This window comes from Anopheles moucheti, chromosome 3, assembly GCF_943734755.1.
Source record: "Anopheles moucheti chromosome 3, idAnoMoucSN_F20_07, whole genome shotgun sequence".
NCBI classification, from domain to species: Eukaryota; Metazoa; Arthropoda; class Insecta; order Diptera; family Culicidae; genus Anopheles; species Anopheles moucheti.
Window position 1 is genome coordinate 35,871,345 of NC_069141.1, and position 16,805 is coordinate 35,888,149.

General features: G+C 45.3%; 2 protein-coding genes across 2 annotated transcripts; both read left to right on the plus strand.

The window, feature by feature from the left end:
* The first annotated feature begins 8,436 nt into the window (after positions 1–8,436).
* On the plus strand, positions 8,437–13,504 carry LOC128302481 (probable cationic amino acid transporter). Its single transcript, XM_053039316.1, has 8 exons — positions 8,437–8,590; positions 8,704–8,898; positions 10,179–10,405; positions 10,585–10,739; positions 10,880–11,268; positions 11,349–11,951; positions 12,017–12,190; positions 12,261–13,504. The coding sequence occupies exons 1-8, from the start codon at positions 8,437–8,439 to the stop codon at positions 12,431–12,433; spliced, it is 2,070 nt and encodes a 689-aa protein (XP_052895276.1). The 3' UTR covers positions 12,434–13,504.
* A 436-nt stretch (positions 13,505–13,940) lies between these two features.
* Positions 13,941–16,609, plus strand: LOC128303318 (uncharacterized). Its single transcript, XM_053040241.1, has 2 exons — positions 13,941–14,200; positions 14,266–16,609. Exons 1-2 carry the CDS (start codon positions 14,130–14,132, stop codon positions 16,577–16,579), a joined length of 2,385 nt encoding a protein of 794 aa, XP_052896201.1. The 5' UTR covers positions 13,941–14,129; the 3' UTR covers positions 16,580–16,609.
* Positions 16,610–16,805: the final 196 nt, after the last annotated feature.

Here is a 16,805-nt window from a genome sequence, read left to right on the forward strand (position 1 = left end):
ATTGTGCAGCGCCTTTTCTGTCTAAACCAGACCCGAATCCATTTTACCCATACAGCTCCATTCAGCAAAAACGAACAGAATCGCATAAGTGTCAGCTCGCTGGAAGGTTACACCATTATCTTATCACCTTTCTCATCCACAAAACAAACGTGCTTCAAAAATTTATTCATTCTATTAGGCGCCCAGACGAGAGCAGTAGGTTCGACCGGACATGCTGCCATGTGAAAAACATTGAATTCCCCAAGGGACACGTTGGCATCAGGACACGTACCAAAAAGACCAATATTAATTACAATCGTCCGTCGTGCGGAAAGGCTACGGTTTATCCCCAACATGCACAAAATTTGATCAATTACTAGGCGTGCAGGACAAACCGAGGCTGTTCCGGTGATCCGGTGTTCCAGGCCACCTTTCCCATCGGTGCACGGATGTGCGCAAACGCAGCCGAACGCCCGAACCCGAACGCCTGTGTCTAGTGTGTTTTGCACTGTGTGAATTCATAACAAACGGACGAAGGATAATGTCCCTCGCTTCGGTTCGGGCGAAGGCTTCCGATTTCCCACTGTGACCCATCAGTTCGTATCGAGATAGCGCGTAACGTGGTGACCGCGTCCGGGAAACCCGTGCGGAATTTCCACCCTGGTGCTGGTGTGCATTAGGGCACACACAAAAGAAAATCCGCCCCGTGCGGGCTTTGCAATCCGTGAAGAACGCGACTTTCACGACCAGCGGCGCTCTACACAAAAACCGGACACTTCACGTCCAGAGAGCCGTCCCGTCTGCCTCCTTGCCACCTGGCAATCGAACACAAAACGGTGAGTGAAGTGACTGCCGAAAATGGGCAACAAAGAACGATAAAAAAATGGTGAACTAGCTCGAAGTGTTTCACGGTCCAACGGGAATCCCATTCCGTTATATTGATTGTGCATCACCTTTTTTTTGGCCGGGAGGGGATGTCGATATGTCCTCAAGAAGTGTTTGATCGTTTGCCACACAACCCTTGGGCGAACGTGTTCGAGCGACAATTAGGCCACAGTGTGTGCGAGTGGGTAAACGCCAGTGGCATAACCGAAGTGTGTGAACGAACGAAAACAACAAAATCCCATCAATCGGGCGTGATTGGTACGTGATTTTTTCCGTGTCGTCAGCTTGCCGTCATTTATGGCCGTAGACGGGTGGCACGAGTTTAGACAACGCACGGGAAAAGTCGGACTGTCTGTGTCGGTGAAGGGATGGAAGGAGCAGCCCACAATCACCGTATCGTGTGCTTTAGTACGATATCAGTTCAGTTTGCGCTAGAGATTAACGGTGGGGATGATAAGTCGGAACGATCAATATATAGTGTGCGGCAATGCCTGTATCCCCACGTCAATAAGGACGATTGATTAAAAGTGTGTGTGTGTGGGAGCATGTTTTTCCTATTGTTTATAGATAGCTTTCACAATCGATTTCCACAGAGAGACACCGAATTGTTTGTCCGTCTTGGAACCGTACTAGTGGGACATCTGTATCCACTAGACGACGTAAATAAGCGGTAGTAAGAAGTAACCATCCCCAAAACAAACGGACCCATAAAAAAGCTGGTCTCCTCACCATGACGAAATACTACAATGAAACGAGCTTTCTTACCGCCGAAGTACATGCACGAAAAAGAACAGCGAAAAGCAGTTGCCCACACTGGAAAATGGCTAAGCTGCCGTACGGGAAAACTACTATAATCTTTATCGATCGATTTTCGGCGTATGTGGCCACGGTCCTTAGCAAGGCAGGAGGAGGCAATGCGTGTATTTTTCGTTTTTTTGTTTGTGAGCTGTTTCCACTATGTGTGTGCTTGTGGATAGTCTTTGGTTAAAGCTTCCCCGTTCCATCCTAGCTGAAGAGTTACGTGATCAGCGCTATTGTGGATGGGGAGCAGCAGGAATATATCCGGTCATGCTTGTTGGAGGCCTCTGTCGGTCTCAGTCAAGTTGATTAGTTGTTATTGTGTTATGATAGCTAATTTGCGATCTCTCAGCCCACTAAGATAGAGCTAAATAAATTAGATTTGAAATTGCAACGGAAAACAGAATGGCAAATGGCGTCATGCAGATTGCATGACTTTAGGCGTTTATTTGTTCTTTACGGAAGTTTTTCTTTCGACATTTATCAAGCTTTTCGTGCTTTGGTAACAAAAAAGCTTGTTTTTTTTTACTTTTTAAACAATTATTGCATCCTGACAGTATCTCCTCGCCACCGCAAGATTCGTGTTGTAACGCCCGGAGGTATGCTATCATATTTTTTATAACTTCTTTTAGTAGTTAAAACGGCACAGAAACAGATGTCACTGTCACTGGTCAGTCAATGACACGGAAAGTTTCCAAGATCTCGTTGGGTAGCTGGCGATTAAACAAAATATATTGCATACCTCCAGGCGCACTCACCGATAAAGAAACGTTTTGTGTCCCCTTTTTTGCATACCTCAGGGCAAATTGTTCACCAGACCCAACAAAGCTTTGCCTTATCATTGAATTTATTTATTCATGACTGAATGCTCGATATTGTTGGGTCAAAAAAGTCAGATTTCGCAATACGATCCCATTCATCACATTTTCCAATTTGTTTGCTTAAATGCTGGAAAGAAGCCTTTTATAACTTTCATGTGTTATATTACACAATAAAAAAATACTATTTGAAGTTTACCACCGTACCTTTTCCAGATATATTATAAAAACTTTATTTACCATACACACAAAGCAGTATTAAATTGTCACGTGCAGAAGGCGTTACTTGTTAGATATTCTTTCCGAAACCACCAAAAACACACCGCTGTTGCTGTGTATGCTTTCACTCTTCACTTTCTTCTGATGTATGATGTTACCATTACGTTACAACATTGCCTGTCATTGAACCATCAAAACTGGAACCTCACAAGCAAGGCCAAACTGTTGCCGAATTGTGCAGGCAACCTGTGCAACACCGTCACTTGTTGTTCAAATCCACGGCCAGGGCACAGACGAGACGAGTGTACTTATTGTTCTCCGGCCTGTTCCACCTTCGTAAAGCAACATTTCTAATTATGTTGTCAATGTTGCTGACGAGCCACACGATCGGTAAAAATATCGAGTGCTGAAAAAGCAACCTTACCCTCCGGCTACTAAGGTACGTTTCCCATCACTCCCGACTCCACCCCACTTCTGCATTCCACTCGCGGGACACACACCATCACCCACGGGAGGGTTCCGGTGATGGATGGTTTTGAAAACAATTTTTCCTTCACCGAAGGACGCAAAGCTTTTTGCATGCATGGCAGCCGCTGGGACTGCTGCGTGGAACACCGTAGAACAGAGGTTTCGTGCTAGAGCTCATTAGGCGTAAGAAAAGCATTACTGCCTTTTGCCTTTCCGGGCACGAATTACGAGCTCTCTAATTTTAATACGATACGTTTTGCGTGAAATAAAAACAAGCTGCGCAGATTTATTCGCGGCTTTTGTACGGTTTTGCTCCGTGTTTCGATCGATTTTTAGCTCGCACCGGTTCAGGGCGATTTGGTTTTAGACACGAGTTAAAAACACCGGTATCGTAACATTTGTATGAACTTAGAAGGAATTCGTGAAGCAATACGGTCAAGCCGTCCTTATTGAAAAACTATCGACGAGTTCAAGTGACTTGAGGAAGTACTTTCTTGATAACGATTTGTTTCTACATCTGCTGGTTTTAAATAGTTCTAAGTAATTTTAATACGAATTGTCCCATACGTACAACTTCTGGTAGTATACTATTTTTACTTACTTATCTGGCACTATAAACGCTTCCCGGCCTTGACCTGCCGCAGGAGTCTTCTAAACCTCTCACGGTCGAGCGCTTTCGTGGGCCAATTCATTACATTACATTCATTACTGACGGACTCATCAACGCCATTCCTCCATCACAATTTGGGTCTACCGCGCCTCCTCTCTCCATATGGATGATCTGAAAAGACTTTACGGGTTGGATCGTCCGACGTCATCCTCATGACGTGACCAGCCCATCGGTGCCTGGCGAGTCTATTCCGCTGTTTAATAGTAAGTTCGCCGTACAGCTCAGCCGAGCATCTTTCTTTAGAAACGCGGCTTTCGTAAGGTTTGGACATGGTTCACATCTCAAAGGCGTAAGTGAGTACTGGAACTATATAAGTATAGTATACAGTGGAGAATCAATCCCCTTGGAGGCCCAGGGCGGAATTTTTAAAGGGGGCCTATAATTTTGCTACGGCATTATCGGTGTTAGGGAGGTGTACTTCAAACATGATTTAACAACACCAGCAAAGTCTCGGAAACAAAGCTCCCTTGCGTACACCTCGGAGTTCTGTTGCGTAGCCCAGTAAACGGGCCTAGTAAGCTAGTCTCTATATAAACGTTTGTATGCGCTAAGGAGAACCATAACGCCACTACTTGGATCACATTTTCTACGATTTGCGTACATTTACGATTCCTGATTAGTCGCCTTCTACGATTTCGCCTACGATTATTCGCCTTCTACAACGCTTTCTACGATTTTTCGCCCAAGATACAGTTTTCAATCGGTTTACTTCTTCGGTAACAATCAGAGAAATTTCTTAGAAACCTGTTTTGCTCATGTTGATGGTTTAGGCGATGAACAACACAATTGTTTTCAGATTTGCGAAACCAGGAAAGCATGTTTTTCAAGAAGTGACACCTGCAGTGTGGCATAAATTTGCCCATCACTATTGCATTGCATACTATCAAACCCGTGAGAGCGATCGCTAGTGTAAGGAAGATGGATGAAACGGAAAGCATCCTTCATCCCGCTCAAACTTTCCGTCGGCTGGTACGAAAATCCATACAAAACCAACTGTTTTCAGATTCCCGATACAAGGAAAGCATCCACGGAAGAGGTAGCAACTGGTACAGAAATTTCGCTCGAAAACCGCCGAAAGGTATGCAATGTTTAAACACTAACTTTCCCGTTGGTCGTGAAAAATTTCTTCGAAAACTACCAGTTTTCGAATGTATAGTACTAGGAGAGCATCCACAGAAGAGGTAGCACCTGGTAATACTAACTTTCCATACAAACCAGCTGGTTTCAGATTTCTGATACCAGGAGAGCATGTTTTTCAAGAGGTAACACCTGGTACCAGCCGAGCAAGCACAAATCACGCGCTTCCCGGTAGTTGCAATCCCAAGTTGTTGCATGTAAGATGTTGCATGCCAGATGTTGCGCAACATATGTCACGCAACATATGTTGCGCAACATATGTTGCATGTGAAATGTTGTGCAACATATGTTGCGCAACATATGTTGTGAAACATGTGTTGTGCTACCCAACGAGCAAAGTTTGCGACAAAACGCGAAAGTTGCACGATTTTCCCCCGTTTCAAGCCTTCCTCCAACCCTGAGGAAGACACTGCCTCCACGAACTCGATTGTCGCGGGCGATGTCTTTGGTTGCAAGCTATTGACATCGCATTCTGGCATATGCCTGCTTTTCTTCGGTCTCGCTCACCTCGGACTTCGTCACTTTTGAACGTGCGACGGTGTGCAAACCCTCGACCGATCACACCACACATTCACACACCTCCGGCTTACCCCACACCTGAACGCTCCCATGAAAAAAATTGTTGCTCCAGAAATTGAATTCAGCCGCGGAGAGTTGCACTATGGGTGGAAGCTTCTTCATAATTTGCTGTGATAATGCTAGTCAATCGTGGACAATGTCTCTAATTGAGTACTTAAATTTTATTTCATAAATTAGTTTTTTTGATAAAAAAGATTTGTTTAGCTATATTAATCATCTTGATCATTAATATCCTGCAGTTATTTTTTCCCGCACATATTATCGGAGGGTGTCGAAATTAATGACACCTTTCTTCGAAGTACCCCATAGTGCCACTCTCTTCACATTCGTGTATGCTATCGGTTTCCTCAATTTAGTTCTTCGCAAAATAGTGAAAAGTGAACAAGCAGGAAGGTAAGATGTAATAATCGTAATAGAGAATTGGTTTGTTGATTTATTTTGATTTGTTTTAGCTAAACAACATAACCATGGATTCCTCACTCCAATCATACAAGAGATCCGGTCAATATTACCGGCGAATTCAGAAACGCACTCTGAATGAAGCGGTGGAAGAGGAAGGAGAAAGCAGCCGGATGCCGATGGATATAGGTAAGTTAACACTTATTACATTTAATATTCGTCTCCAAACTGTGTTATGTTATCAGTGGACTAGTGGATGTGTGAAGTAAAAGCATTCTTTTCTTTTTTCTTCCTCTCTATAGACAACGCACACCGCCAACACCGACGCCGAAATTGCAAGGAATCCCATGGTAGGAGAGAAGAAGGACGTAAGCGCCGCGTGAGGAAGAGAGCGGCAAAGCGCGCGCGGCTAATCGTGTGTGGATCGCGCAGAGGAAGCGGCAACGGCTGGCAGAAAGGAGGCGTGGAAGCGGGGACCAGCTGACTGCGGCTGCGGTATACCCCGAATTAGTGTGAGGCAACGGGTGAGTACGAATAAAGGAAGAGGGTGTGCAATCTAACGTGTGTACGTGTGTGCGGTTTCATTTCGATGCATCCGAAAGGCCTTGGGTATGAAGTATGAGAGAGGGAGGAGAGGATATAAGACGATTCAACCCCACGCGACGTGTCACGGCGACATGCTCAATTCTGCTGCTATCGAGACTGTTTTTGAGCATGTTTTTGAGCATGTTGCGTTCATACAAAAATTCGCGTTTTGTCGCAAACTTTGCTGGTTGGGTACATCTTGGTGCTCGGCTGATACCAGGTGTTACCTCTTGAAAAACATGCTCTCCTGGTATCGGAAACCTGAAAACAGCTGATTTGTATGGAAAGTTAGTGTTTGAACATTGCATACCTTAAGGCGGGCAAAATTACCAGGTGCTACCTCTTCTGTGGATGCTCTCCTGGTACTATACATTCGAAAACTTGTAGTTTTCGAACAATTTTTTCTCGATCTTCGGGAAAGTTAGTGTTTAAACATTGCATACCTTTCGGCGGTTTTCAAGCAAAATTGTTGTACTAGGTGCTATATCTTCGGTGGATGTTCTCCTGGTACTATACATTTGGGAATCATGGTGCAATTTCGTTCATACTTTAAAGTCACAAAGTCGATATTCTTCTCTGCATTTTATTTATCACATAGAAATGTTTTATATAAGTAAGGATGATATTTTTGATAAATTTTTTACATTTTTAAATAAAATTTGTTGCTATAAATTATCTCTGCTGTTAAATTTCCAAAAATCGCACAATCGGCACAAATTTGTTGGGGCCTCTAACACGGCCCGCCTACTCCGCCTACCGTTTGATCCGCCGCTGTGTATAAGGGAGAATATTTTGTAGGTGGCATCTTAATGCCCCTGTAATTGCTGCACTGCAGCTTATCTCCCTTCTTGTACACAGGGGAGATGATACTAAGATTCCAATCGCAAGGTATACATTCTTTATTCCATTCAGTAATAGTTCGATGAATTCCATATTCTAGTGCCGCACCGTCACACCACTCCTGATTGTATGCAATCGATCACAAGGATCTTGTCAGGATTGTGTATTCGGTTTAAAACACTTTTCGGGCAAAACAGTTAATAAACATATTAAGATCCCAAGTTGCTGAACTTAGTAGTGGGATATTGAAAACAAATGCATACCTTTAGGCGCTGACAAACAAACCCTATTCCAAAGTTGAGCTAACCAGAAGTAGTTTTTTCCACAAACAAATTTATAGTTTTGAATTGAATAAGCTGTCACATTGCTGTCATATTTTAAGATGGATTATAAAAAGCTTTACTGATGAAAAATATTGCAAAGTATCATTTGTATCGCGAATTGCATAACTTCAGGCTAAGTTTTCATTGGAATTTTAGTTATACGTATTCCCCATAGAGCACCGTATTAAGCCGAACAATTCACGCACCTGCTTTTATCGACATTAATGTGACATTGAGCGTTCTGTTTGTTGTCAGTCAATCAACAAGTACGCTGGAACAAAGCAAGACATTATTTTCCATCCCTTGGTTCTTGAACCAACGTACTTTGAATTCATTATTGCACAACACTCAAAAAGTCTCGTGACGACTCGACGTGACATTCAATACCTCTCGCGTACCGATCTGGGGAATTGTTGTTCTTTTCACCACTGCCACCTCTGCCACTATGTCCCGGGTTTACATCAAACAATCTTTACCATGCAAAACATGCCCACACGGTAATCGAACGGCGTTTGTAAGGGAGGCTAAGAGCAAACCCAACACCTGCCCGTCATCACATTTCACGTCCACGCATAACATTGCACGTTTTACTACCTTAAAGCATCGTCCAAAAAAAAAAAACAACCCCTCGTGGTGGATGGGGCTGGGAAGCATTCGAAAAATGCTTTAAAACATATTTCCTCCTAACGGTGTGATTCGTCTTGCTTTAACACCTCAGGCGGAACACAGCTTTTCGATGGTGAATGTATTCGAGTGCGTCGTCAGTGGAACCGGCAGCCGGTGGATGGTGGGAACGCTCATCCTCACGCATTTGATAGCGTACAATGAGTCGGGCGGTCCTGGGCTGATGATAGGGATGGCTCTCGCTGCCCTGTACGCCGCATTTGCCGGTAAGTAGCACGATACACACACACACACATGCAAACACGTGGCAAACCATGCTTCAACGGTCGCATGCCTTGCGTTCCCATGCCTGCTTCTAAGTCCTTCATCGTCCTTCCAGGAACGTGCAAATCGGGCATCAAATCGTTACAGATCTCCTACATACGCACCACGCACCGGGTCGACTTCTTCTGCCTGTTTCTCGCCAAGTGGATGGACATATTGGCCCTGTTCTCGGCCTGTGCGGTGCTGGTGCGAACGTTAAGCTCCTGCCTGGATGCCATGACCGGTGGATTGGCGCGGATGTATATTTTAGGTAAGTGTGCGTCCTTATGTGTCAAAACCATATCCAGCGTGAGAAATTGCCGTCTAGAAATTGGAGAAAGCGAAGGCGCATGATAAATTGCCCGCCGCACAGCGTCGAGACGACGAGATAAGATACCCCCCGGTCGTCGTATGAGTGGTAAACGGTTTAATGTTGGTTTAGCAATGATTGCGTTATAATGAAATAACGCGCGTAGGAGGAAGATGAGCCGATGAGTGTTTTGTGTGTGCCGTGCGAATCGGAAGAAATATTTCATATTCCTGTCGAGATTGTGTGGAGATTGTGCTTTAAGAACGCAAACTTTGCAAAACTTTCTACTTGCGTACCCGACTGTGTCTTACGGTACGACAAACATCATCGGTTTGTTTTAAATAATTAAAAGTGTGATCAAACCGACAGAAAAGACAAGCTTTCACCCAAACTCTACCCAGCTTCTGTCTGTTTCGTGCTACGAATAGCATACTTTTAGGCGTATTTTTGTCTGCGGTACGTTCAAACTACCTTGTTAACAGTATGTTTATTCCCTTTCCGCAAAGCATCTCTTGCCACGCGGGGATGTTTTGTTTACACGGCACACGGCGCTTGAAAGTTTCATCCTTCGTTGCTACAGTGTCACAAAACGCATGGCAGCAAAACGGCAGGCAGCAAGCAGTTAATGGTTTTGCTTATTCTCCGGAGATTTGCAACAACAGATATGGGTACGAGGTTAATCTCTTAACACAAAATTACCGCCGTTGAAGGGCAAGGTTCAACGATAAAGCCATAAGCAACAGCGCTCAAACTGATTGAGGCAATTAATTCTGAGAATGGTTTCGGTTTGTTTTTATCACCGTTCAGTGTCAATCAGTGGCAAGGATTAAGTAGTCTTTTAGCCTGTAAGTTGGTTGTTTCCTAGTACTGAACAAAGAAGAACGTGTTTGAACGAACGTAAATTTATCGTATTAAAGTGTTGAGAAACTCCATAAACTGTGAAACGATTAAAGAGGGACACTTTGTTATTCGGATTGCATACCTTAAGGCGTATTTCACTTCCAACTGAACGATCTTCTTTTATTTGAAACATTTTGTAACCGGCTCTTCTAAACATGGCATTTTACTGTGAAACGAGTGACAGTAATGTCCCCTTTTTCCTTGATGGGAGCAAATGTGTGAAATTTTAATTACTGCTGGGATATTTTCATTTCAATCCAAATGGAGAGAAACAAAACCACCTACAAAAGGGACCGATGTTAATTTGACTTTTCTTTTCATCTTCTGCAACCTTACACCAGGCCGCAACTCACCCGCCAACGAACCCTGGCCGGACGTAATCGGTGTGGTGGTCATCTTCATCGTGACCGGGATGTTTATGCTGGGGTTGGAAAACACCCGAATCTTTGGTTTTCTGATGATGGCGGGCGTGCTGCTCGTCGGTACACTGATTGTCATCATTACGGGGTTGCGCGGCAATCCGGGGCTGTTCCGTACCGAGCCGATCCTGCCGAAGGGTGTTGTTGGGGTAAGTGAGATTAAAGTAAACTTCCAGGCACAAACGTTCCTATGCCGGTGATGTGAACCATCGGGAAGAAGGGCGAAAGAGAGTGAGAGAGAGAGAGAGAGAGAGAGCAAAAAACAGGCTGGCTAATGAAGTTTTCCTTACCTTTTGTTCCGCGTTTTGTTTGTCTTGTTGCGCCCTAGCTCCTTTCCGGGACGGCTCTGTCAACGTTCACTTACTCGAACGATTTACTAAACGGTAATTACATCAAACGTCTCCTGGGATTGGTCGTTATCCTGCTAGTGTTACTATCGAGCGAACTAGTCGGTGCGTGCTTAACGATGCTGATAAAATTCAGGTTAGTGCCGGATATGCTGGGTGCTGCCCGTACACGTCCCGCCAAGGCACGGACGATAAATTTTGTGACGCTGCACAAAATTAAGACAAAGCTCGTGTCGTTTGCTTTCAATTAACCGTGAACGCTTTCCGCTTTCGTAGCTCTAGCCACGACTATGAAGCCGTCCCGATACTGTCCATCCTGGAGCTGAAGGACTTTCACAAGCTAATCCCGGCCGTTGCCTGCCTGCTCGTGCTCACCTGTTCCGGCGCCCTGCTCGAACTGTTCCCCGAGATGTACACCCAAATCGTGCAGCTGACAACGTCCGACTGGCGCATACTGGCGAAACAGATTGGGTACGAAAACCGGGACAGTGGCAGCCCGACGCTGACGATCTTTACCGGCGGTAGTTTGTGTGCAATGTTGGCGTTTGCCTGTCCGCTCGAGAACCTCACGTACATACTGGCGGCGAGCAATGTGCTGGCCACGTTGCTGAGATCTTTCCACTTCCTTTACCTCCCGTTCCGGCCACACTATCTCGAGCAGCAAAGTAAGTGGTCGTTGGTGGACATTGAATTAATCACAACCGACACTGATCGAATAGAGCTATCAATTTCGTACCGTTTGCAGATGAGTCCAGCCTGGGCTATAGCCGGTTGAACACGGGCAAACCTTCTACCGCTTCCGGGGCGTCCAACAACACCAGCAACGGCCTTCGTTCTGGACGCCGGCTCGATCGTCTTTGGTGCTTTAAATCATCCAACTTTTGTTCCTCGACCAAGGCGGCCCTAGCCCACCACATGCTCCCGGGGAGTCGTGGCCCAATGTCACACTCAAACGGCTCCAACCGGGAGGAACATGAGCGGGAGTGGTTACTGCTGGGTGAACCATCCTCACCGAAGGGACCACCGCACAGTCCACCGGGAAGTACGGTCGAGTCCACCGTACTGTCCGATCAAATCTCCGACATCGAGTGTATTGCGTTGGCCAAACCGGAGAACATGGACAGTGAGGATAGCTCCACGGACATTGACGCGATTGTGGACGAGTACCGGCAGAAGGTGACCGTATCGACGGCAGGCTACACATCCGACGGCGATACGTTACGGTTGCCCACGGCGAACAGCTGGTACTTGGCGATCATTTTCATTGTGCTGATCGTGCTGGGAAGCGTTATAACCGCGTCCGGATTAATGCTGTGGGATACGATCATGATCATTGCCGGTGTAAATGGTTTGTGCTTTGAACTTCGATCTCCCTGGAGGATCTTCTCGAAGATTAATGCGAGCATTTTGCAGTGGTTTTCATTCCAGCAACCATCCTGCTGCTATTTCCGAGGTACGATCAAGCGAATTCTTCACCGACGGCACCGTCCATGATGACTTGCGTCATTACCGTGCTGGGTTCGTTCATCCTATTCTCCGCCTCGTTTGCCCAATCCTGGCCAGCGTTATTGCTGTGGTTTATGGCAGGTTAGTGTGGGTTCCAGCTTGGAGTAAGTAAGTCTTGCATATGATTCTACCAATGAGTGTTATTCCACAGGACTGTTCCTATTTATCCGGTGCGATACCTGGTGCTGTCTGTGTCTGGATCGACCCGGCAGCGGTCAAACCACGCTCATCACCAGCATGTCCACCGCGAAGACGACCACCATTCGCGTGCCGCGCCCACCGAAGGGTGCCATCATACAGGCACGCATTGCCGGCCACAGCTGACAGTCGGACTCGACGGATAGTGAGCTTTTCGAGGACGAGGACACGGTCGAGGAATGGACTGACTGATGGATCGAAGCACGCACTACCAACTGTGGTGTGAGCGTGTAAAAATCAGTGCAATGTGTGTGAAAAAACTTTCAAAACCGAACTATTTCCTGGGTGGGATGGTGGTTCTCTGGTGTTTCACTCTGGTGTACCTTAATCTCCTGTGAATGTGCATGTATGTTTCATGTGTGTGTGTGTATGTGTGTATGAGTGTGTTTCTGTACGGCATGTAACATCCATCCATCCATCTCGGGCCTTTCCGGCACCTGGTCCGGTGACAAACCAAAGAAAAGGGGAAAAAATCCAAGGCACACAAACTACATGTGAATGTGATAAGACAAAACCAAAGGAAATCAAAGCGGATACCTTACCCTACGTAAGGCCATTTAGCAAGCTTAGGACAGACAGATGGTAGTATAGACCTTATTGTTTTCCTCTTTGCAATCTATTTAACGCGTGTTTAAACCAGCAAGACGAAGTCGTCAATTAATCGATGCATACAACGGATTATACACATAGGCAGTATAAAGAGAAACACATCGAAAAGCAGTAACTCATTCTTATTCTGCTATTGGGTTTTAACATTTTTAATTTCTTCGCGACGATTCAGCGAGTTTGGAGATAGAAAAGGAATTAATGAGGTATTTTACGGGCAGGGGGAGCTATTTTTTTCGACAACATTTTGAGCCTAACTTGTGCGGCCTTCAACGACAACCATTGTAGATAGGGCTTTTGGTTCGGTTTCTTGTTTTCGAGCGGAAGATGCTAGCAAATACTGCAAGGTGGTGATATATATTTTTGGCGAACTTGGTAGCTTGGTGCTAGTTGTTGTTGGTAAAGTTGAACACACTTTTGAACGAGCGTAGGTGTGCGGCTATAGCGTTTGTTAGTAGAGCACATTTTTGCAGAACGAAAGGTACGAAAGAGGGCATTATAGATAGCAAGCTGCATATACCGGTGATTGAGGCTTTCAAATAAACGAATTGTTTGTTTCCGTTTCCGGAAGTGCATATACCAACAGTGGGGCAATAACTTCTCTGGTCTGAGACTTCTAAAACATCTTATCGATAGCTGTGTCTGTTTATGAATGGTTCGAATACGATTCACCTTCCTTAACCATTGTTCTGAAACAATCTGTATCCAATTGTAAAAAGCAGAATTCCTCCCATTGGTGTTATTCTATTCTGTATGGAAGAATAATTTCATGAATAAAGTGTTCCTTATGCTCCAAAAATGTGTTTGAATACAGATTTTGAGTTCGTTAGCGAAAGCGCTATTATTTGGTCAAAGTACTATTTTTCAGTGCTACTTATTATTTCCAACGGTATTGTTGAGATATTTGAACTGGTACATGATATGACAGCTTACTGTTATACCAGCACGAAGTTTGACAGCAGCAACATCGTGGATGTGTGCGTTCGCCTGACAGCTGATGTTGTGCAAACGTAAACAAAACATTAACGCCAGCAGCTATTTGTTTTTGGAAAATCATATTTATTTTATAAAATTTTAACTAAGACCGAAAGAAACGTCGTGTAATACAAAAGCACGCGCATCCGGTGTGGGATTTTGTGTATGTTATGAAGATATGGAGTTATAGTCAGTGTTATGATAGTGCAGAATGGGTTAAAGTAGCAGCCAACAATCAACAATGCCTGCATCGTGCGTTATACTCGATTGCGACTTAAAATACACGCATAACGACGATGTTTCATTCCACAAGTAAGTTCCACAAGTTCCTCCCTGTGTCTAGCACAGTTCGCTTATTGTAACTTTTTTTCATGTAGATTTCCTCTACGATCGCCGGAACTTCTCAAGCAGTGGATACAGTTTACTGGACGCGATGAGAACTGGCACCCGACGAAATGGAGCGCCATTTGTAGTAGACACTTTGTGGCTGGTGATTTTAAGGGATGTGCTTCACGCAAAATATTACTGTCATCAGCAGTTCCTTCTGTTCGACCCTCCGCACCAAAGATCCAATCGGGTGATCTCTCACTGCCCGTGATATCGTACGAAACTGTCTGGTCCGAGGTGGCACCTGCGCGTCACGAGTTGGATTATCTTGCTGAGGATGTGGACAATACCCCGCTGGGTGGTACTCTTTGTCCTGTAATAGCTTCGGAAAGCGTTGAGGAGTATGAGAGCGATATTCAACTGACGGAGATCACCTGCCGTATCTGTGGGGTCATTTTCAGCCGTGCCGTGGATAGCGTGCTGAACGATCTTGTACACTCGGAAGACGTGGTACGGAAGTATCTTCCGTTCGTTAACCTCGATCTGCCGAATTTGCCACGCAAAATCTGTCTGCACTGTGCGAAGATGGTAGATGGATTTTCAAAGTTCAGTGACAGTGTGCTGCGGGCTCAGTCCGATTTGGAGCATCGTTTTGCACAGCAGGCTTTTGCACCTTTCGTTCCAATGAATCCTTTCCCAGCGGAAACATACACCTATCATGAAATGGTTACTGGAAAACCTATGAACATAAAGCAGGAACCTATAGCGAGTTTGAACATAAAGGAAGAAAAAACTGAAAACGCTATCAATAGTGCACGACAAAAGGATTACGTTCCGGCGGAGGAAACGTTCGAAAGACCCGTGATTATTAAAAACCAAGCAGTATCTGGCGATCCGAACAGAATTTATCTGTTTAACAATACCAGTCAGGAAAATACTACTACGTCTACTACCTCGCTGATGAAACAACAAGCACGTGAATCTTCGAAAAACTGCGAAATACTCGAAATAGTGAACCTTTATCCACCCATCGTGGACATTACCAGTGCAACAGTGACGGAAGTGCAGCCGTACGAAATTACACTGCCATCGGTTGCCACAACCCCTGAATCGGATACGTACCCATCCTTACCAACTACCAGTGCCAGTTCGGCACAGTTTGTCAGCAGCTTAAAGGTGGAAAACACAGCCGAATTGGATGCGGAACAGGAAGACTTTTATCTACCGGAAAAGTTTCTTTACCTCAACACGCTTGAGGAGCACAGCTATACCAAGCTGCCGATACAAGCGGATGATAATAAGGATGAGATTTTTCACGATATGGCTGTCGGCAGCGGACAATGGTTCGTGTCGACGGACTTTCCAACGTCACAAAAGAAGGAACCATTACCAGCGAAAAAAATACCCTACTGGTCGTGTAGGTACTGTGAGCGACAATTTCCCCATTACCGACGAATGTTGTGCCACCGGCTGTGGGACTGTACCGGGCGAAAGAAGCAGTCCTTTTGCTGTAAGTTTTGTCGTCGTAAATTCAGCAGCTGGGCGAAAGCACGGGTACATATGTGTTTGTGCGCGAAAAGGACCGTAAAAACGAAGAGTCTTAAATGGAAAATGGATCTAGCGCGAGCTAAACATCGACAGATGGATAAGATACCGCGGGACCGATTAGAGTCCGATCCAGTGGCAGTTGGGGCAGAAAAAAATTCCTGCACAATGTGTGATAGATCGTACGCGAATGCATCTAACCTACGGCGGCATCTCTCATCCCATCGGCCACCGGAACAGTGGAACCATAAGTGCGGCGTATGCTTCCGAATCTTCGACAAATTGTTCGATTTGAAGAAACATTTGCAGATTGCGTCCTGTGGCAGTGGTGCCGGTCCGACTGTCTCTAGCACGGATGTGCAAGAACCAAAAGCAGATCCTCCCGCCGTGCGCGATATTATAAAACCGATCGAAAAATCCGCTCCACCCGCTGCCTCAAACCATCTACTGTACGTTTGTCCGACCTGTGACAAAATGTTTCAATCGTACAGCGGTTTGAAGGTACACGAACCGGTCCATACCGGCACGAAGGCGTACATTTGCGAAAAGTGTGGCAAATGCTTTTCAGGCCCGTCGCACCTGTGGCAGCATCAGCTCACACATTCCGAGCTGCGCCAGTACAACTGCAAACAGTGCCCGAAGGTGTTCAAACGGAAGTGTGGTCTCAGCCAGCACGTGCGTGCTATCCACATGAAGATTAAACCGTTCCAGTGCCCGACCTGTGGCCATGAGTACGCCCTAAAGGCCGACATGACACGATGTAGACATTCCCGGTTGAACGATTCAACGATGGTTTCGGGTTGCTATTCAAACGCTTAGAATAAACGACCTGAATGAAGCCTTGAACGCTGACAAGTTTTCGGATGCAATTTGAAAGAAACGGGTGCATTCTCCACACAACAGAAAAGGAACGACGGTAATGATGAACAGTTGATTTTTACAGTATAATCTACCTTTGTTTTGTAACAGGTTTTTGTTTGTAACATCTAAAACACATTTATGCAAATATTGTAGGTTCCTTGCCGTACCCATTGTTCACTATCCT

What these genes read in the sequence shown, in the direction of transcription:
- LOC128303318 (XM_053040241.1), top strand. Translation starts at nt 14,130, where the DNA reads ATGCCTGCATCGTGCGTTATACTCGATTGCGACTTAAAATACACGCAT. An exon ending in GACGATGTTTCATTCCACAA is followed by an intron (nt 14,201 to 14,265) that starts GTAAGTTCCACA and finishes TTTTTCATGTAG; the next exon opens with ATTTCCTCTACGATCGCCGG.
- LOC128302481 (XM_053039316.1), top strand. Translation starts at nt 8,437, where the DNA reads ATGGTGAATGTATTCGAGTGCGTCGTCAGTGGAACCGGCAGCCGGTGG. An exon ending in GGCGCGGATGTATATTTTAG is followed by an intron (nt 8,899 to 10,178) that starts GTAAGTGTGCGT and finishes ACCTTACACCAG; the next exon opens with GCCGCAACTCACCCGCCAAC. An exon ending in ACGATGCTGATAAAATTCAG is followed by an intron (nt 10,740 to 10,879) that starts GTTAGTGCCGGA and finishes CCGCTTTCGTAG; the next exon opens with CTCTAGCCACGACTATGAAG.